At 36.8% G+C, this 22,189-nt stretch overlaps 2 protein-coding genes across 9 annotated transcripts in view; one reads left to right on the top strand and one right to left on the bottom strand.

Annotated features, from left to right (window-relative positions):
• Nucleotides 1-12,140, bottom strand: part of KIF18A (kinesin family member 18A) — an 87,832-nt gene extending 75,692 nt beyond the window's left edge. The window contains exons 1-2 of one of the 5 annotated variants that reach the window (XM_016920599.4): nt 11,851-12,122; nt 2,459-2,829 (exon numbers count right to left, since the gene is read on the bottom strand). In XM_016920599.4, coding sequence (XP_016776088.1) covers nt 2,459-2,783 — 325 coding nt within the window. In that variant the 5' untranslated portion in view covers nt 2,784-2,829; nt 11,851-12,122. Of the gene's footprint in view, nt 1-2,458; nt 2,830-11,765 lie in introns of all 5 variants that reach the window. The other 4 variants (XM_001138250.5, XM_009460131.4, XM_063783952.1 and 1 more) reach the window with 4 other exon arrangements.
• Nucleotides 12,026-22,189, top strand: part of METTL15 (methyltransferase like 15) — a 222,282-nt gene continuing 212,118 nt past the window's right edge. Inside the window, exons 1-3 of one of the 4 annotated variants that reach the window (XM_003312973.7) lie at nt 12,026-12,239; nt 13,949-14,185; nt 17,087-17,373. In XM_003312973.7, coding sequence (XP_003313021.2) covers nt 17,104-17,373 — 270 coding nt within the window. In that variant the 5' untranslated portion in view covers nt 12,026-12,239; nt 13,949-14,185; nt 17,087-17,103. Of the gene's footprint in view, nt 12,242-13,948; nt 14,186-17,086; nt 17,374-22,189 lie in introns of those variants that run through there. The other 3 variants (XM_063783955.1, XM_063783953.1, XM_063783954.1) reach the window with 3 other exon arrangements.

Raw genomic sequence — 22,189 nt, forward strand, 5'->3', positions numbered from 1 at the left:
TTACATAAGTTCAAATTCCTCACTTTGGAATATTATAAAGCACTCAGAGGGTGCCTGCTTATTTTGCCAGCCTACTGCTTCCTTGCTGTGATCTAGGGATACTTAATTATTCAATACTCTCAGCATTTGCTGCTCTTTCTACTCTGCTGTCTTTGTTCTGAGGAGTCCCTCTACTTGATCCAGCTGGAAAACTTCCACCTGCTTCTAAATGCTCAGCACAAATATCATTTTTCTCTGCCTTCCCTCATTGTCCTAGGCAGACACATCCACTCTTTCACTTCAGCCCTTAGTATATGCTGCATATCCACATCCCTCTCTTCTGGCATGTATCACACTGTATTTCCAATTGAGTGCTCCACCAAGGCAGAGGCCATGTATCCTTATCACCTAACAAATCACTTGCCACAAAGCAGGTACTTGAATAAATACCAGATAGATGCCATTTATAAGATTCCTTTTTAAGTTTTTGTTTTAGGTGAATTACTTTGTTTCCTAGATTCTATTCAGTACGAGAAAGTCATGTGAGTTTCTTCAAATGTATAAAAAATCCACTCTGTGGGCCAGGCTCGGTGGCTCATCCCTACAATCCCAGTACTTTGGACAGCTAAGGTGGGAGGATTGCTTGAGCCCAGGAGTTTGAGACCAGCCTGGGCAACACAGTGAGACCCTGTATCCACAAAAATTTTCAAAAAATTAGCTGAGGGCAGTGGCTCATTCCTGTAGTCCAGCTATTCAGGAGGCTGAGATGGGAGGATTGCTTAAGCCCAGCAGGTTGAGGCTGCAGTGAGCTGTGATTGCACCAGCGCACTCCAGCCTGGGCAACACAGCAAGACTTCATCAAAAAAAAAAAAAAAAAAAAAAGACAAAAAGAAAAAAATCCACTCTGTGAATTACATATGGTAAATACCCAATACAATAATCAGTTAAGGCAATAACTTCTCATATCATTGCAGTGAGCTGTGATTGCACCAGCGCACTCCAGCCTGGGCAACACAGCAAGACTTCATCAAAAAAAAAAAAAAAAAAAAAAAAAAAAGACAAAGAAAAAGAAAAAAATCCACTCTGTGAATTACATATGGTAAATACCCAATACAATAATCAGTTAAGGCAATAACTTCTCATATCATTATTGGTTGAAAATATTTTTATAAATTCAATCTGTCTGCTAAACCAAATGTTAACAAACCACAAAAATACTTTTCAGTAGGATGAATTAAGATGGTGTATATTTTACTTTGTTCTATTTTATGTAAGCTGGTATATAAGGAAGGTTTAAAATGGCTTATTCTTAAGCTGTCTTAAAGACAGGGTAAGAATATAAAGAAAGCCAAAAAGAAACCAAAAATTCAATAGTAGTTTGATAGAGAGTCTACTTTTTTTCTTAGAGTTAAGAAGATTTCAAAATCTCTAGAGACATATGAAGTTTCATGAAAGAGGAAAAGAATATCTTCTTAAAAATGGGAATCACAGTAGTACCAATCAATAAACCACACTCCATCCTTACTTGATCAAGAGGGTATGTCTTCCATGATAAAACTGAAATGAATCAGGAAAAGACAGTGAAACATGTTATAGTTGTGAGCTGTCTTGGGGAAAATATCATAAATACTAATAATTACAAAAATAAGATATTAATAATGGTGTTTAGTGCCTGGTAGGCACTGAAAAACTGGCCATTTTGCATCTTGGGTATCTCTCTCTCTCTCTCTCTTTTTTTTTTTTTTTTTTTAAAGGAAATCAACATGGCTTTCTTGAAAGGCCAAAAAAAGCACTAAAGATGCTTCTTGGGCTAACAATGAGCTAAAGGGCATGAGATAATTAACATGGGATCTTAACACTTTTACCCCCTTTCCAATTTTTATTTTAGGTTTGGGGGTACAATGCAGGTTTGTTACATGGGTAAATTGCATGCTGCGGGGTTTAGTGTACAGATTTTTTCATCACTCAGGTAAGGAGTGTAGTACCCCATAGGTAGTTTTTTGATCCTCAGTCTCCTCCTATCCTTCGCCAACTTAAACATTTTTATTTCAATGTGCCATGAAGAAAAACTGCTGAAAAGAAACTGTCAAATGTTCAGAAATGTCTGACTACTCTCCAGGAATAGATAATTACATAGGTAAGCTGTGGGAAAAGTTATAAATACAGATTATGAGAAAACTGATGTTAATTGCAATAAGCATGTGGTTTAATAACATGGGCAACTGAAAGGACAGATGTCTATAGGGGCCACAGTAAGGCCCTGGAAGAGAAAGGTTTACAAATGATGTATAAGTTATATATGATAACTAAAATTTCAAAGAAAGTCTATATTTACAGTTCAAGTCTATTGAATTTCTTAAGAATTTTTAGCATACAAGCTCCTTAAATTTGATTATATTTAGAAGGGTCAAGTAGATGTCCCTCCTAATGCAAAAGTGAAATCGGATAGAGAAATTAAATCCCAAATTGAAACAAATACCTGTGCAATTATATCCATTCAAAAAACTACGAAGAATTGGCTTAGTAGTGTGTTCAAAAACTTCTGACTGAGTTGACGTTTCATCAAAAACAGCATCAAATACAAATTTAAGATCCTTATTTTGTCTCTTTATAACATTTTGATTTGTAGTTTTCTTTCCATGGAAAAAACTGACTTCTTCTTGTTTGGGATCAAAAACTAGGATATGTTTATCCACAACATGAACCACTTTATGAAATCCAGCTGCTTTTTCTTTAGTGTTTTCCGGACGTACACGAACTACTACTTTCATATGGTGGCACAGGTCTTCCTCAGTGACAGACATTGTTGATTATCTTGATTCCTATCTGTATAAATACTTGAATACTTCTCTGAAATTAAAAAAGAAAATAAAGTTTTAATATCAGTTTTTACTTTCATGCAAAACAACTGGCATGTAGTATTCATTCAAAAAAGATGTTAATAATTCTGTTTCACTCACTAGGTAAACACTGGGGGAAAAATACATATATACGTATGCACACACAACACACACAAAATATATGCACACATACACACATATGCACTTAAGTACCCTAAAACAAACAATTAAATGGCACATACGTACACAAAACTACGATAAAAATCTCTTTACCTGAAATATTAGTAGGATATTTGGCTTAAACTCAAATACTATAGCTGAACCATATATAATCACAGATATGCTATCCTAAAACCCAGATTTGATTTTCACAAGCCCTCCAGCACTATTTCAGCTTAGGTCATGGGAATGAATAGAAAAGGATCTCCCAGAACCATATCAAGGTATGATTGGAGAGCCTTAGCTTGTGAACTATTTTTAGTAAAAGTGATCTTGGCTGCAAGCCCCTTGGCAGTGGAAAGTGATACACCCAGGCTGGTCTCTACCTGTATCTCAGAGGCCCATAGGGTTAAAAATAGTTTCAAGGATGCATTCAACTAGATAGCTCAGGTCTGAAGGTGATAGAGATGGCATAGACTCCTTGGTGTATTCAGAGACCTAGTCTCTGAATATAGATCCTACTCTCTGTTTTCTAATTGTGTGCAAGTTTAAGGAATCAATGATAGCAGGTTTAAAAATTATGGTCTGATTTTATGACTGGTTCACATGCAAAGAGGAAAAGTAAACAAAGTAACAAAGATCAATAATTTGGAAGTCTCAACTATCCAGAAAATACTCTAGAATCTGCAGACCCAAAAACCAAAACAAAAAAACAAAGAACAACAAAAAAAAAGACAAAAAAACCCAAACCACAAAACAAAATAAAACACCCCAAAACAACAAGATCTGAGTAAGGACCAAAAGGAGGTGAGACTTAGGACGATCCTGCAATCCCACTTCTGAGTATATATCCAAAGGAATTAAAATCAGTATGTTGAAGAGATATTTGCCCTGCCATGTTCGCTACAACATTATTCACAATAACTAAGATATATAAACAATCTAAGTGCCTATCAACAGATAAATAGATCGAAAAAATGTGGTATATGCACTCAATGAAATACTATTCAGCCTTAAAAAAGACTAAAATTCTGTCATTTATGACGACATGAATGAATCTAGAGGGCATTATGCTAAGTAAAATAAGCCAGGTACAAAAAGACAAATATCACATGATCTCACTTTTATGCAGAATCTAAAAATATGAACACAGAGAAGTAGAGTAATGGTTACCAGAGGCTGAGGAGGGTGGGGTGGGTGGTAAAAGGGGAAATGTTGGTCAAAGGGTACAAAGTTTCAGTTATACAAGAGGAATAGTTTTGGTGATCTATTGCACAGCAAGGTGACCATGGTTAATTGCTAAGAGTACATTTTAAATGTTCTCACAACAAAAAAATGGTATGTGAGGTGATGGATATGTTAATTAATTAGCCTGATATGCTCATTCCACTGTGTACACATGTATCAAAACATTACATTGTATCCTATAAACTTACACATTTTTTTTGTCATTTGTAAGTTAAAATAAAAGAGACAAAAATAATAAATTCACCCAAAACAACATTTAAGTAAGGACTTGAAGGAGGTGAGGGAGTTAGTCATACAGGTATTGTAGGAAGCGTTTCCCCATAGAGAGAAGGACCCAGGGTGCTACTTTATGTTGGCCAGAATGGAGTGAGCAAAGGGGAGTGTAGTAAGACATGAGAGGAGAAATGGAGGCCATTAAAAGAACTTTGGCTTGTACTCTGAGTAAGACAAAGAACAATTGGAAGTCGTTTTGAGCACAGGAGTGACATAATCTATCACTCTCACTGCTATGTGGATAATATAATAGACTAGTCTATTGAAGTAATGTAGACAAGAGACAACTCTGTCAGCTCAGAATAGGGTAGTGGCAGCAGAGGTGGTTAAGTGGTCAGATTATGGGTGTATTCTGAGGGTAAAGGTGACAGAATTTACTGACAGGTAGATGTAGAGTGAAAGAGACAGACAGGATTGAAGAATAACTCCAAGGTTTTTGGCTTGAGAATTAGAAGGATAAAGTAGTCACCAACTGAGATGGAAATAAGAAGCAGGGCTTTTTTCAGCAGGGCGGGAAGTGGTGGGAGGCAGGGTCAGATCAGTTCAGTTTTGGATATCTTAAGTCTCAGAGTTTTGACAGACATCCAGGTGGAAATGTCAGGGCAGGTGGAAGTTAAGAAAATAAGAAAATAAAGGCTGTCCTCAGTCTTAATGCAGTATTAAGCTTTAAAAACTTTTGGGAAATCCTAAATGAAGGAGGAAACAGCGATCTATTGTGTTAAATACTGCTAATAGGTCAAGTACTTACTGAGAATTAACCATGGGATTTACTAACACAGAGGCCATCGAGAAAAGCAATTTTGGGGCAGTAGTGGGGAAAAAACCCGAAAGGAGAAGATCCATAGACAAGGTATATGGAAAGGACTGTTTCAAAGGGAGGAGAAAAATGGTGTGAGTGAAGGGGGGGGGGGGTGGTGTCAAGATGTTTTGTTTGTATTTTTTTTTTAATGGGAGAAATAGCAATATTCAAGCTGAAATATGTCACAAAACCACTTAGCCATATACTTTCGGACAGAATTCAAATAAGGACAGAATTCAAAGGAATCTAAAAGCAGTAGATGCTAGACATATCTTTGCCTTTTTAGGACTCTGTCTTTGGCCAAAAATAGAATACTGAAAAGGAAGGGATGGTCATTTGGATTCTAAGTCAGGTCCCAGGTGAATTACTACTTTGTTTTTCATCCCTGAGCTTCCGTCTAGCCAAGTGTCACAAAGCACCTACACCTCACTTTTATGACCTTGGACAAATTACTTAACCCCGTGAGTCTCAGGTTTCTATTTGTATAAAAGAGATAATAATACCTCAATGTTTGTTGCAAAGGCTAAAAGAGGTAAGTATTAAGGTATTCAGTAAATACCAATTCTCTTCCTATCTGCCCCACTCCTGCTTCTTCTTGCCAAAGAGACTGAGTTCATCTTTTGAGTTTTTCTCAATGGGCTTATGACTAGCACTTTGGGTAGGCCAATTCTTCCTTGCTTAGAACTGCCCTGTTATAGGGCATTTAGAACTGCCCTATTAGAGGATGTTTGGCATTTCTCTCCCCTGTCTATTAAAGGCCAGCAGTGTCCCATATTTCTTGTGATAACAAAAACTATCTCCTATACACATTTCTAAAAGCTTTTAGAAATATTCAACAGTATTTTAACAGATATACTATTTTTAAATGATAGATTAAATATACATAAATGAAAGTGTTAACAAAGTAAACATAAAATACTAAGTGATTATTTCAAAATAAACCTTAGAATCTCAAGGCTGGAGGATATCCCTCCCTAATTAATTAGTTAATTAATTCATGACAACTATTACATGTTGGAGCCAGGCAGCCTAGGTTAAAATCCCAGCTCTATGACGTACTGACTGTGATAGTGGATAAGTTACTTAACCTCCTTGTGGCTCAGCTTCCCCATCTGTAAAGTAAGACTAACAACAGTACCTATCTCATAAAGTTGTAAAGATTACACACTTAGAACAATACTTTGTACAGAGTATGAACTACAAGTGTTTGCTATTATTATTTACAGTGTAGTGAGGGAAACAGATATTAATAAAATATTGACACAAACATGTAAAGGTATAACTGTGACAAGTGCTATTATAGGGAAAAGGTTAACAGTGCTTTATAAGACTATAATGAGGGGATTATTTAAGTAACATTCCAGGGAGAAATTTGGACCATTACCTAAAGGAATGAGGACTAAACTCTGATTTTTTATTTTGCCCAAATTCCTATCTAAGGGGTCTGGGGAGTCACGCCCTATAAATCATGGATTTTCATCAGATGCGTTTTATTTGACCCCGTATATTGTGACTTGCTTTTCAATTGACTCTGGCATAACATTATGAGACAAAGAAAAAATATTTAACACCCAAAATAGATTTACTTGCCAAGCCTTGAAATTGCCCTGCAAAGTTTCTTGTTGGAAAAGTCCACGTTCTATAGATAATCCCCTTCCCTCTTTGTTTTCCTCTTTTCTTTGCAGATCCAGTAGATAATCAACTAAAAGCCAGGCACCCTTTTAGCTCTGCGGAGAAACATTTTACAACCTGCTCTCTCTCTCTGAAATTTGCTGAGAGCTTCCTCTGCAAAATAAAACTTGGTCTCCACAATTATTTTTAACCTGAACATTCCTTTCTATCAATCCCAGGTCTTTAGACAAACTCAACCAATTGTCAACCAGAAAATGTTTAAATTTACCTATAGCCTGGAAGCCCCCGCTTTGAGTTGTCCCGCCTTTCTGAACCAAACCAACGTATTTCTTAAATCTGCACAAGAATGTGTGGATTCACAAATTCTTTTCAGACAGCTGTTCAGAAGATAGTATTACAGCCTCTGATCAATTTTGTCATATCTACCCCTAAGTGGTATTTACTGAACAGAATCAAAAGAGCAAACTGGTAGGATTTCATTGGTGGAACTAAAACATGAAAGACAAATACTTCCAACGTGATTATTCATTATAATCAGGTTGAGCATTCCAAATTTGAAAATCTAAAATCTAAAACTTTGTGAGCACCAACATGACACTCAAAGGAAATGCTCATTAGAGTATTTTGGATTTTCAGATTAGAGATCCTCAACCAGTAAGCACAATGCAAAAATTAAAAAAAAAAATTCCAAAATTCAAAAAAACTTCTGGTACCAAGCATTTTATATAATAGATACTAAACCTGAAGAAGAATATTTGTCTAGTCTAGAGAGAGTAGGGTATCAAAAAAGAAGAATGAAGGGGCTAAGGAAAGGGGCTTTACTTGCTAATGTGTAAAACAAAAGGGTTAGATTATATGATACGGAAAGTCTTTTTCTAGCTCCAAAATTTTATGATTATTATGCATGATTAGAAAAGGGTACAAGAGAATAAGAAATGACAGTTAATAGACTTTTACTTTATATCCCTATTCTCTCGTAGAGAGTCTAGTATATAGTAAATTTTCAAATATACCAATGAATGAATTAATAAACTATAAAAAATGCTCACAGACCCCAAAAAGCAATTTACTCACTTAGAGTAGAAGGAAAAAGAAAATGTATATCTCCAAGAGAAACAACATATTAGAGTACAATAGTTGACAACAACAGGCAATCACAATGAGAACCCTGAGGCATCAAAAAGAAAAAAATAAGAAAGAAATAATGTTCCCAATTTCTTGTTTAGAAAATTAAAGAAATGGCAAGATCATGTTTTATTTTCATCATTAAGTGTGGTTAAAATACTTTATTACTTAGCAAAGCTAATATTCAATTTTCTGGAAGATTCATTTATGTAGAACAGCTCATGCCTCTGCAATGTTTAATGAGGTATTAAAATCTATTTATCCTGAATACTTGCATGGTAATAAGCCAAGTTGAACAGGTCAATTTTTAACTTATAACATATGTAGCTAGTGCTCATCCCAGATTAAAGATTCACCCCGAATTATATGCAAGTACAATAAATTTTATTTAATTCATTGATTGTATGCACTGATACTTTCTTCAAAAGCATTCAGATCATGATATGTATTGCATGTCATTTACCTGCTCCAAACTATGCAATGACTTCTCATCATAAGAATAAAATACAAACTCCTTACCATGGCCTATAAATTCCACATATGGCCCTGCCTACCTCTCTGACAATGACTTCTACTGCTGTCTCCCCACTTCATTATTCTGCTTCAGCTGCAATGACTTTCTTAGCATTCCTAAAACACTTCAGTCTTGTTTTGGCCTCCTGGCTTTTTTATTTTTGCTTACTGGCAGGCATTACCTCCAGATATGTGCAGATTGTAATCCCTCACTTCATTATTCAGGTCTCTTCAAATGCCACTTTACAGAGGCTTTCCCTAAAGAATCTATCTAAAATAGTGTCACCCTGCCTTTGCTTCTCCAATCCCTTACTAGGTTTATTTTTCTTTCTTGAATTTAGCACTAATTGGAAAGTATATGTTATCTGGTTACATATTTATTGCTCGTTTTCCCTCTAGAATGTAAGCACTGTGAGAGCACGGAGTTCATCTGTACACCAGCACCTAGGACACTGCTTGTCAAATATTTAGGACCCAATAAATACTTGTTGAATAAATGAATGAATAAACCAGTACAGTTTTAATAGACTTATAGCATGTTACCATTTGTATTTTTAAAAGATATATATGTATATGCATGGTCATTCCCAGAAGGGTACACAAGAAATTGATAATACCACTTTCCCTATAGAAGGGAAATATGAAGGTCTGAGTGAGAGACAGGTTTATTTTCCATTTCATACTCTTTTGTAATATTTAAATTTTAAACAAGGTCTAGGTATTTTTATAATACGTCTATCACCATTGATGCTGTACATTAAATGCCATGAACTTATTTATCTTATAACTTAAAGTGTACCCTTTGACCAAAATCTCCCTATTTCCCCGAAAACTCAGCTTCTGGTACCACTCTCTTATATTTCCTTACTTTTGATAGAAACCTCAGGGCCTGGCACAGGAGCTCTTGAATGTGAAAATAAAACTGATTATGATTTCTCTGTACTTGTCAGATATCACACAGTGGCCATTCTCAATAAGTATGCTTTAACAATGCTTAGATTAGGTTGATATGGTGATAATTATTAATAATGAACAACAATGCTTTTCATTTGAGTATGTACACTGTCTCATGCATTATAGTAAACACTTGACATTCGTCATTGCATTCAATCCTTATAATAATCACGTAAGGTAGGTTGTAGTAGTATTTTCATTTTACAAAAACAAAGACTTAGCCTTAGGATAAGTAACTTTTCCAAGATGACGTAACAAGTGGGGACCCACATGTCAAATATAAGTCAATTCAGTCAAAGATTCACCCCTAATTTTATGAAAGTACTACAATAAATTTAATTCATTGATTGTATTCACTGATACGTTCATCAAAAGCATTCAGATCATGTGATGCATCACATGGCATTCACCTGCTCTAAAGTCTCCAATGACTTCTCACCAGAAGAATAAAACACAAACTCCTTAACGGGTACAAATCTAAAGTCTATGTTATTAACAGCTAAGTTCTACTGGAATCAGAAGAGAATGCTTCCAAACAATGATACAGAAGTAGAGTGACAGTTATGATATATTAAATACAAACTCAAACCTGAATTAGATTCAGATTCAACAAACACTGTATAGGACTGAAAACGATACTCAACACTATCATCTACAGTCCATCTTAAAGCTCTTTTTGGAATATCAGTCTTGGGGGCACTACTCCCACCAACTTACAACCATCAGGGAAGAATAAAAGGTTCAACTGGAGGGAAGGCCGGCACTGACAGCTGAGCTATTTTTTTTCCTCTTAGTTTTCACAGTTGTCAGCAAAAAAAAAAAAAAAAAAAAAAAAAAATCATTTTTATCGTGTCTCTTAATTGATTTGGGGTATTTCTATGATGGGACAAGATGCACTTTCAATATAAAAATATTATGTATTTGTAAATACTTTTCAATAGTAGAAGAGGAAGGGCTGGGTGCCCTGCCTCACACCTGTAATTCCTGCACTTTAGGAGGCCGAGGCGGGCAGATGGCTTGAGGTCAGGAGTTCGAGACCAGCCTGGCCAACACAGTGAATCCCCGTCTCTACCAAAGATACAAAAATTAGCCGAGTGTGGTGGCAAATGCCTGTAATCCCAGCTACTCGGGAGGCTGAGGCACGAGAACTGCTTGAACCTGGGAGGTGGAGGTTGCAGTGAGCAGCGATCACGTCACTGCACTCCAGCTTGGACCACAGAGCGAGACTCTGTCTCAAATAAATGAATAAATAATAGAAGAGGAGATTAATTACTACTATTAAAGGCAGATAATCTTTTAAGTTTTTTTCTTTGTGATTGTGCTTTGTAGATAATCTTTGTTTATTGAAATAGTTCTTACAAACTATGAACTTAATAAGAAGCACTATCTAGTCATTGGATATCACATTCTCTAGCATCAAAGTTCATAACAACCTTCCAAAAACGAAACAGGAGGCTAGACGTGGTGGAATGACACTAAAAATTAAACTCTGTAGAGTGCCTAAATTTCTACCTAATTATCCATAATCTAAACTATATATTATACCACAAAATCAGTCCATTCTGGTCAAATACTCTCTTCTCATCTAATAAACAGCAGTCAGTCTTGGCTTCTCTGTAACTGAGTGACTAATGAGCTCCTAAAAAAAAAAAAAGTCCTGCGGAAACCAAGAACAGACTATAGGACTGATTCTCAATGTTTACAGTTTAATTTCATCTGCAGAGCATTTGCCAAACAGTATCTCTTCCGTACCTCATCTGATCCTCGGCAATCCCGTTAGGCAGTCAGAGCGGCTTTTATCTTGATGCTACCTACAACTGGGGCTCAGGAGGGGTTCCCGATTGACCAGTGCAAGACTAACAGTTAAAGCTCTTCAGACAAAAATTTTATGCAGTGATGAACAAAAGCTCCTCGTTTGATAGGTAAGCCCCTGGGTACGCTTATATGTGCGTCTGAAACAAAACACTCTGAATTTGGAGTCCGGAAAAAAGCTGACACTACAAGGTGCTGGGCAGTTAAAGTTCTCTGCCAGTCTGGGAAAGGGGCCAAGATGCCCTTTAAAACTTAAGACCTTCCTCTCAGAACTTAAGGAGATCCCTGCCCTTCCAGCTGAGCAGTCGAGGATTACGGTCAAGCAGAGCTGTGCTCTTAGCAGGTTCTCGAATCCCTTTTTCCTTTCACTTTCTCCCCAGGTACCCTGATCCCCCACCCCTCAACGCTTCCGTGTTTGTCAAGAAGCCCACCTGGTCTTCTAGACCTGAAGCGGCAGGACCCTCCGTTCCCAATAATACAAGTCACCAAAAGGAGCGTCCCAGAGTCCAGTTTTACCTTCATGTGCCTCTCACTCACTTCAGGCCCAGGCCAGGTTACCGCAACCACTTCACTTTAATGTCCGCCTCCCGGCGCTTCAGACTCAACCACAATATTCAAACCCAAGCCACTTTCCTCAGCGCTTCGTTTCATTGGCTGCCGCTCGCGTGATGTCATCACGTCGGACGCTGTCACGGCTCGCGGCAGCTTGGCGCCAAGAAGCTCAGCCTGGCTGCGCAGGGGAAGCTCTTTGCTTGCTCGTCACCGTGGCAACGCGCGCGGCCGTTTCCGGAGGCGGTGGCCAAAGTGGGCGGGGCTAGGCCGGAGCTGCTGGTGGGAGGCAGCCACTTGAGATCACCAGGCCTCCTGTAGACCGGCGGGTGCAGGGCCCGGTCCCAGAGTTAAGGGTGTGAGTGAGACTGCTGCGGGCAGGGGTTGGCCTATGCCCTCTGCTAGGGGTAGAGGTGGAGTTTGGGTGTGGATTAATGGGTTCTGGGTGTTTATTTTCTTTTCTCTGAGTAGTGAGGCCTCCAAGAAGTTGTAGGGACCTGTTTCTTCCAGACACATTAATATGGGCCAAAATGTGGGGTCTCTTCACCTGAATTAATTGGAGATCTTTTGGGTTGAGGCCTCAGGCTTCATTTCTCAGGACTTCCAGGCCTACTCCCATTAGTACTGACCGTGAAACTATTTTCTGTTTGGTTACTTTTTACATTCTCTGTCTAATGATGGCATAACAAAATAAATTTAAAGATTTTGGCTTGGTTTGTTATTAGGTGAAGTGATTTTTTTAAGTCCCAGGTTATAGATATTATTTCAGCATAGACACTTTAAAAAGAGAGAAAATACCTGGAACAAATCGGAAATACGTTTGCTAAAATAACTTTATTTGGCAGGGTGTTTTTAATAACAGTATCTGAATTTCATTGTTCTATATATTACTGTTATTGTATCCATTTAGCAATTATTTAGATTTTAGACACAATAGTATGCAATGGAATCAAACTCTTCCCTCTTGGAGCTTATATTTTGTGGATTCAATATCACTTTATAAATAGGATGACTCATACCCATGCAGAGTATTATAAATGCAACAATATATGGAAACCTCTGTATTATTGACATTTATTTCCTGTTGAGGAAAATCGGGAGTATTGTGTACTGTATGTGATGCATGTTATATTATTGTTTCTGATCACTAGACAGAGGATCAATAAAGCTACTACTTATTTTTGGCTGTATTACGTGTATCTTAGCTAATGAAATGGTTATTTGTGTGCTGCTGGTCTTGGTAATAAAATCGAGATGTCTTTATTTCCAGTAAGAACTCATTGTATAGTACTTTACGTTTTGACTTCCCAGGTATTTTATTAGTCTCTTTACATATGGTCTCTCAGTTAATTCTCAAAACAGCCCATGAGACGTAGGTAATATTTTCATTTTTCTGAGAGAAAACTGAAGTTTTCAGAAAATTCCTAACACAAAATTTTGTCTTGAACTATACAGGCAAGGCAATTCAGAATTGAGTCATTTGTCTCTGAAATACTTTCTGGATTAAGTGACATTAAGAGAATATCTTAATCCAGTCTGAAAATATGCATATTTTGCCAGTTGCTTGTAAAATTGCATGGATCATTGGTGAAGAATAGAAGTGTTTTAAAGTTTGTCTTTTTTGACACCCACATTGTATAAGGTTTATCAGTGCCACAGATGTTTTCACACCTAATCCAAGTACTTTAGATTTCAAATTCAGTGTTACACTTGCCATTTAACAGTGTTCAGATGATGAGGTCCATATTTTAAAGGAATTGTACATTTGGTTAAAGCAGAGAGATTTTGACATTACAATCAATCCCACTACTGTGCCACCTTGCTCCTTGTAGTTTCTAAACATAGAGCTAATGAGACAGAAATTCCCACTTTTAGTTAAAAATTGGAGTATAACTGCTGTGTTATCAGAACACAAGTTTAATATACTTTCATTGTAAACCAAAGAGTAGAGATAAGGATAAATGAAAAGTTAGATTTAAAGTTGTTTCAGACCAAAAAATAAAAATGGAAAAAGTAAAAGTGAATTTAAACATGGCAATAGTGAGGTCTTATTTATTTCCCCCAGGAAAGTCGTTTGGAAACCCCAGCGCCAACAGGACCCTTTGGCAGCTGAGGCTGGAAACAGCGGAACCAAAGGCAGACGGTCCTCAGTTGCTTGGGCGGACGTGGACCCAATCTGTCCGTCCTTACAAGTTTCCCCCAGGGGCAGGACCTAGACGCACGGCGCATTCAGGTTCTCCTGGACCGTAGTGGTAGTCGCTGGCCCGACTTAGAGGCCAGCTGAGAAGTCTTCGTGCTTCAGGTGAGGAGAAGGGGACCGAGTCCCGGGAACTCGTTTTGGAAGCCACCAAACCTTTGGGGGTACTCCACAGGGGTCGCTGGATTCGTCCGGAGCAAAAGAAAAATACGCCCCTGATCCTCTCCCTCTCTTCAACACGCCTTCAACCTGGGTTTGGAAGTTTCCGAATAGTTTTTCCTCGTCAGAGCGTAATTCTTAGGCAAAAGGGTGTATTTTTCTCTTTCCTTAGAACCTCTTTCACTTTCTCAGCGTTCGTGTGCCAGCCGCCACGTCGCGTTTTTGTCCTTAAAAATTACATTTTCAAACAGGATTTCCCTGCCAGACAAAATTGACTGCAATGATTATAATTGTTAGAGCCCTTGAGGGAGTATCCTTCATGGGCATCACTCACCTGTGTGTTTTTACAATTAAAAGAGTAATCTGGCCAATTTTATGCTCTCAACAGCCAAAAGTGAACTTTGCTTGTAGAGAAAAGTTAAATGACTTAACTAGGAGATCACAGAGGCAGTTTTCCTGACTCCCTGCTTCCTTATGACCAGAGGGAACTTAATCTTAAATCATTTAGGGTAGCTGGCCACTAGCAGACTGCAGGAGAGCTCCAAGTTGTCTGGTAGGAAACTGGGCTCCAAAAGAGAAGAATATAATTTTCTTTAGAGCATGCCACACCCCCAGCTTCCTTTTCTTTAGGGAGGTATTGCAGGAAACAAGAGGCAAATGAACTATTTGTCACCCTTTCTCCAGGTTGACTCAAGTTGGCAGGCAATTAGTTCATAATACAGGCTTTGTGCCTTGACCATAGTTGAATAAACACATAGAAACTGAATGCAATAGAAAAAAATTAAATGCAAGCGATAGCGTTTTTTGTTTGTTTTTCCCCCGCTACTCTGCGTTTTCCTGTATAGTTCTTATTCCTATGTTAGAATTGATGATACTACTTTTCTTTTTAGTTATCAAAATCTGGACATATAGGGTAGGTTGTTTCAGAGTTCACTTTTTAGGCGTATACATTGTACGTTCATTACTGGGAACCCCGCAGCATACTGTTATTTTTAAGTGGAACAGAGCCAAGCCATTGGATGTCGGTTCCTTAATAAAATGAATCTATGAGATATTACAAATATATAGTCTATTTAATTGAAGTACTATTAAATTACATAAGTGGATTAAATAGTTCCAGTGGGCTATGTTTATAGCATGGAGATTGAGTTCAGGCTCTGGGGGTAGACTGTTAGAATTTTAGCTTTACGGCTCTCTAGCTATGTGGCCTTTGGCAAATTACTTCTCTGTTTTCCCTGTCTATAAAATGGGAATAATATTTCAAGAGTCGTGGTAAGGATTGAATGAGGTAGTGCATGTAGTGTGGTTATAATAGTAAGTGGTGCTTAGTAAGTGCTAAATAAATGTTAGATATTATTTTGTAAACTGTTAGAAACACTAAGTCAGAGGGTAGTTGAGCTTACTTTTGTACGCTTTCCAGAAACCTTAGGCATAATTAATAATTTGGCTATTTCATTGCTGCCAAGCAACCAAAAATCTACTTAGATCACTCATTTCCCACCCCCCCCCACATTTTTTCAGTGTCACATTTGCCACACATTTCTGCAGATTATAGCTTTGGTGAAGTTAACATATTATCCTCAAGGTAACATCTTGTTGATGTTACATCATATTTGTATTTCTTTGTGTTTTATTACGTGTGATCAGCTTTTCAACGTTTTTAATTTTTTTTATTGCAAAAGGAAAGACAGACATATTTAAGTGGGATTTATGCTTCTTGTAGTATTTTGAGAACATGGTTTTTGGTGGGGTCAGTCATGCAGGGGAAATTTCCCAAAGTGAGGATTGATAACAATGCTAATTCTGTGGAGTCTGGAATTAATCCATTCGTTCATTTTCTTCAGAAAACATTTATTAAGCACTGATGTGCATCTTATTTTGTGTATACGAAGGTGTGGGTCATATTCTTAAATAACTAATAACCTGTAAGGAAAGAATAGTGTTAACTGGGTAGTATCAAACGGTGTTTACTGTGGTAGTATCAAAAACTTTGCTTGAAACCAGCTGGGTATAAAATGCATGGTGTTTTCAAAAGGTCTCCTGTTAATATATGTACATAAATCCTTTTTTTCTTCTGCATTTTAAAGAGTTATGGATTGCTGAAGAAAATGGAGCACGTATGGTAAATCCAAGGAATATATCAATTATTTGTTTTTTGGGTGCCGGGGACAGATAATTAAAGGTAGACGTGAAATACCGAAGTGTGCTCAGTTGAGTGTTTATAGTCATAGTTTAAACTGATATACACTCCACTGATACAGGGTACAGGGAGATGATCTCATCAGAGAATCGGACTGATAGACTGATTATCTTTTTTATTTTTTGGATGTGCATGTGTAGTCTTTTCCCAGGGACAGTCTCTGAAGATGAGAATTTAGCATTGTGAGAAAAACAAATACAAGAGCTTGAAATAGAAGACCATCTGAATCTAAAATGTAATACTTTTAATCCGTTCAGTCATCCTGATTACTTTTCAAATAAACAGTTTTAATTCATTGAATCTACTTTTTAGCCTTAGTTAAAATTCAAAAAAGTATATTTCATAAAAATGTTGACCTAATAATTTTCATATCCCTAATGGTTAAAATGTTAATGATATTAGAATGTATTAGGCTAAATTAAAAATTGTATTTAAATTATGTTTAAATTATGTCTCTGGGTCCTCTTAGGTTCCTTGCTTTGTATATATAAGAAGGATTTGTCACCTTTACTTGTTTAAGATGTTAGGATCATGAGTCTTAACTTTTTTTTGATGTGCTAAATATTGCATATTAATTTGATTTTCCCCAAATATTAGAACATTCTTTTAAAAAAATCCAACAATCATATTTTAATTTTTTTTTCTAGATTTGTTTACCTACAAAATGCTTCGGTACCCATATTTTTGTAGAATGTATAAAGAATGCCTTTCATGTTGGTTGGAATCTGGCAAACCTAATTTAGGTGTCTGGCCAAAAAGAATACATACTACAGCAGAAAAATATAGAGAATATGAAGCCCGGGAGCAAACAGATCAAACTCAAGCCCAGGAGTTACACAGATCTCAAGATAGAGATTTTGAAACTATGGCTAAATTACATATTCCAGTAATGGTGGATGAAGTTGTTCATTGTTTGTCACCACAAAAAGGACAGGTGAGTTGAATTTTTATTTTTTAGCAAGTCTTTGTTGAGATAAAATTCACTTATTGTAATATTCATTATTTTAAGGTATACAATTCAGTGGCCTTTAGTATACAGATGAATCCCAACTTTTGATGGTTGATGCGAAAGTGATACACATTCAGTAGAAATTGTACTTTTCAGTGCCATACAACCATGCTTTTTTTAACTTTCAGGACAATATTCATATAAGTTACATGAGATAGTCAATAACTTTATTATAAAATAGGCTCTGTGTTAGCTGATTTTGCCTAACTGTAGGGTAACGTAAGTGTTCTGAGCATGTTTAAGGTAGGTTAGACTAAGGTATGATGTTCGGTAGGTTAAGTACTTTAATGCATTTTTGACACATGGTGTTTTCAACTAATGAAGGGTTTGTCAGGACATAACCCCCTTGTAAGTTGAGGAGAATTTGTATTGATAAGCTTATGACCACTGTTTAACTGAGGAATGTGTTTGTCACCCCAGTATGAAACCCCATTCCCATTAGTATTCACTCGCCATTGACATCCTTCCCCCAGCCCCTGACAACCACTAAGCTATTTTTTTGTCTCTATGAATTTGCTTATTCCAGACATTTCATTTAAATGGATTCATAGATATGTGGCATTTTTTATCTGCCTTCTTTTACTCAGCATGTTTTCAGGGTTCTTCCATGGTGTTGCATGTATCTGTACTTGGTTCTTTTTTATTGCTGAATCATTGCATTGTATGGATATGCCACATTTTGTTTATCCGTTAACCAAATGATGAGCATTTATATTGTTTCTGCTTTGTGGCTATTGTGAATAATGCTACTACGAACATTCGTGTACAAGTTTTCTTTTCTTTTTTTTGAAACAGAGTCTTGCTCTGTCACCCAAGCTGGAGTGCAGTGGTGTGATCTCGGCTCACTGCAACCCCCGCCTCCTGGGTTCAAGCGATTCTCTTGCCTGAGCCTCCCAAGTAGCTGAGACTATAGGTGAACACTACCGTGGCCGGCTAATTTTTGTATTTTTAGTAGAGATGGGGTTTCACCATGTTGGCCAGGCTGGTCATGAACTCCTGACCTCAGGTGATCCTCCTGCCTTGGCCTCCGAAAGTGTTGGGATTACAGGCTTGAGCCACCATGCCCGGCCTTGTACAAGTTTTGGTATGGACATATGTTTTCAGTTCTCTTGGGTATATATATCTAGGAGTGGAATTCCTCTAGGCTTAACTTTTTGAGGCTGTGACAAACTGTTTCTCAGAGTTGATTGGTTTTGTCAAATTACAGTCTTAAAAAGAACATTACACTGGCTGAGTGGTTAGGGTATGAAAACTGAATCCAGTAGAGCTTCTTGAGAATTTTATTTCATAATCCTTTCAGGAATGGCTGGAGACAAAGATATGAATCTGAATTCCTTTTCCTGTTTTCTAAGCCTTGGTTTTCAACTACCCTGATGTATTAGAGTTCCCCAGAGAATCAAAACCAACAGACAGTTGACCCTTGAACAATGTGGGAATTTGGGGTGTTGGCCCCTACAGAGTTGAAAATCCATGTATAACTTTTGATTCTCCAAAAAATTACTAATAACCTACTATTGACCAGAAACCTTGCTGAAAACATAAACACATATTTCTTTTTTTCTTTTTCTTTCTCTTTTTCTTTTTTTTTTTGAGACGGAGTTTTGCTCTTGTTGCCCAGGCTGGAGTGCAATGGCATGATCTTGGCCCACCGCAACCTCTGCTTCCCGGGTTCAATTGATTCTCCTGCCTCAGCCTCCCGAGTAGCTGGGATTACAGGCATGTACCACCACGCCCGGCTAATTTTGTATTTTTAGTAGAGATGGGGTTTCTCCATGTTGGTCAGGCTGGTCTCGAACTCCTGACCTCAGGTGATCCACCCACCTTGGCCTCCCAAAGTGCTGGGATTACAGGTGTGAGCCAACACACCCTTCCATAAACACATATTTCATATGTTATGTGTATTATATACTGTATTCTTACAATAAAGTAAGCTAGAGCAAAAATATTAAGAGAATCATAAGGAAGATAAAATATATTTACTATTTATTAAGTGGAAGTAGGTCATCATAAAAGTCTTCATCCTTGTCTTCTTGTTAAGTAGACTGAGGAAGAGGAGGAGGGGTTGATCTTGCTGTTGCAAGGGTGGCAGAGGCTGAAGAAAATCCACAAATAAGTGGACTTTCGCAGTTCAAACCTGTGTTGTTCAAGGATAAATCGTGTGTGTGTGTGTATACCCATACACATATATATGTGTGTATATATATACACATACATATATGCATGTATACACAGACACACACACATACACACACACACACACACACAACCCTACCTATTTTGGATTTACCAGTGCACCACAATCTCCTAAGCCAATTCCTTAACATAAGTCTCTCTCTTTATAGAAAGAGAGGATTAAAGGATTACATAAGATCTTCCATTATGACCTTATATCATAATCTAGATATTTAATTTAGATTAAATTAAATAAGGTCTTAGATTATTATTTAAAGTCATAATCTAAGACCTTCTTTAATCCTGCCATAAATACTGTAAGGTAGGTATGATCTCTTTAAAGCAATGTAAAAAATGTTGGTTGATATAATATTCAAAACGAAAAAGCTAGAAACTTTCTGATATGTATATTCATTCACAAGAGAAAAAAGTATTGTAGATTGTCTTCAATTTTTAAAGATAATTTAATGCTTATATTTCTTAGTGTACTGACTTCAGAAATGTGATCCCTTATTCTAGAAGCTACTGTTTTTATCTAAATCAGTTATTTTTATATCTTTCTTCTTTTTCCAACATACTGCTTAGTGGTTAAGAGCAAAGATTCTGGAACTGGACTGCCTAGGTTCTAAGCTCTTGTCTAGGAAACATGTGCATGTGTGCACACACCCAGCTTTTCTTTTTTCTGAAACTTTTTCATGTTGGATCAGGCAGTTTTCATGAACTAAATTTAAGCTACATGTATAAGGTGTACTACAATGGCTAGATGTTGCTCATACAAAAGCCATCAGTGATACAATGTGGGTTCTTCATAAAAATATTATTTACCTTCTCCTCAGGCAGTATACACAGGCAAGTTTACACACAAAATAAATCCAGCATTCTTTAAAAAAAATTTTTTTTTAATTTTAATTGTTCTAGAGAGAGTCTGTCTCTGTTGTTGAGGCTGAAGTATGGTGATGTGATCATAACTCACTGTAGTCTGGAACTCCTGGGCTCAGGTGATCCTTCCTGTCTCAGCTTCCTGAGTAGCTGGTCCTACGGGTGTGAGCTGCTGCACCCAGATAAACCCAGTATTCTTAAATGAATTTACGTGTATAAAGTATTTAGCTCAATGCTGTCATGTAGTGGGACTCCAAATATACATGAAAATGTAAATTAAAATATTAAATTGGATAAAACTTCTTGTTGAATGTGAGTGACTTCATCAAAATGAAATTCTCTTGGTGCTTTAAAAAAGATCCATAATGTAGGGATAACAATTAAAATCCATACATAAGTGTGAGTTTTAAAAAATGTATATTGAAATATATGTGATATATGTTAGTGTGTGTATATATACATACATATATACACCTATATATGTATGTGTGTGTGTGTGTGTGTGTGTGTGTATGTGTATATATATATGAAAGGATGGGGCAGTTAGTAAAAATTGGAACCAAATTCAGTGGCTTGAACTTGACTTCTGAAACTAAAAACCGAAGCACATTGTATTAGTTTGTTAAACCCTAGTAACAAAGCCAAATGCTTATGTTGCACTAAGCCATGGAGTAGAAAAACAAACAAAAACAAATTGCACTACATCTTCTAGCAAATCAGTATTGTATCCAACTTTTTTCTAAAACCAAGTGGAATAAAATTAGATAATTCTACAACTTGACCTACACTGCTGTTTCATTCTGTTCAAGTACCTACAAATGTAATGTTGGTTTATTTTGGCATTTTCCTTTTTCTGATTTGAGTTGGGTTTTCCAGTAACTTTTTATAAGAAGTTTAATTTTTTCAATGTTATTTCTAAAAACTTTCTTGTGAGGTACACTTAGAGACAATGTTATTTCTTACCTTTTCTGCTGTCTGGCAGACAGCTTTATTCACTATTCCCTTAATCTTCAAGTAATAAAGAACTGGTGACAGTCCTTGGACAGGAAAGGTCTTCATTTCGTCCATAATCCATTATTTGCTTCTCTTCTTCCTGAGCCTTTTCCCCAAAATCATTTTCCTTTTCAAACTATGAGTATGAGTCATACACTCACTTGCATCAGTCACTTACTTACTTACTATTACCTTTTTCTGCATCACCTTCAATGATGAATTTACAGATGAAACTTTTTTTTGTTTTTTTGTTTTTTTTTGAGATGGAGTTTCGCTCTGTCGTCCAGGCTGGAGTACAGTGGCACAATCTCGGCTTACTACAAGCTCCACCTCGCAGGTTCACTCCATTCTCCAGATGAAACTTTTGATGTAACAGGAACTTTAAAAAATATCTGAATGTATTTAAAGTGAGGTGCAAGGCATTTTATAGTTCTTTTTTCTTTAATACTTGAAAGGTGCTCACCTAAAGAAAATAGTGATTTTGGGAATTTCTTTAGCATCATAGCTAGTTTACTACCTATGTAGTTTACTACAGATTTGTTTTTCAAATACACTTAAAATATTTACTAGTTTTAATTATGAGAAAAATATCCTCTTTCTCTTGGAAGGTATTTAAAATTTTAATTGTTAAGGAGAAATTAAAGAAATTGTAATTATTTCTCCCTGCTTAGTTTGCATCATTTCATATTCTAGGTGA

This window comes from Pan troglodytes, chromosome 9, assembly GCF_028858775.2.
Source record: "Pan troglodytes isolate AG18354 chromosome 9, NHGRI_mPanTro3-v2.0_pri, whole genome shotgun sequence".
In the NCBI taxonomy this organism is placed as follows: Eukaryota; Metazoa; Chordata; class Mammalia; order Primates; family Hominidae; genus Pan; species Pan troglodytes.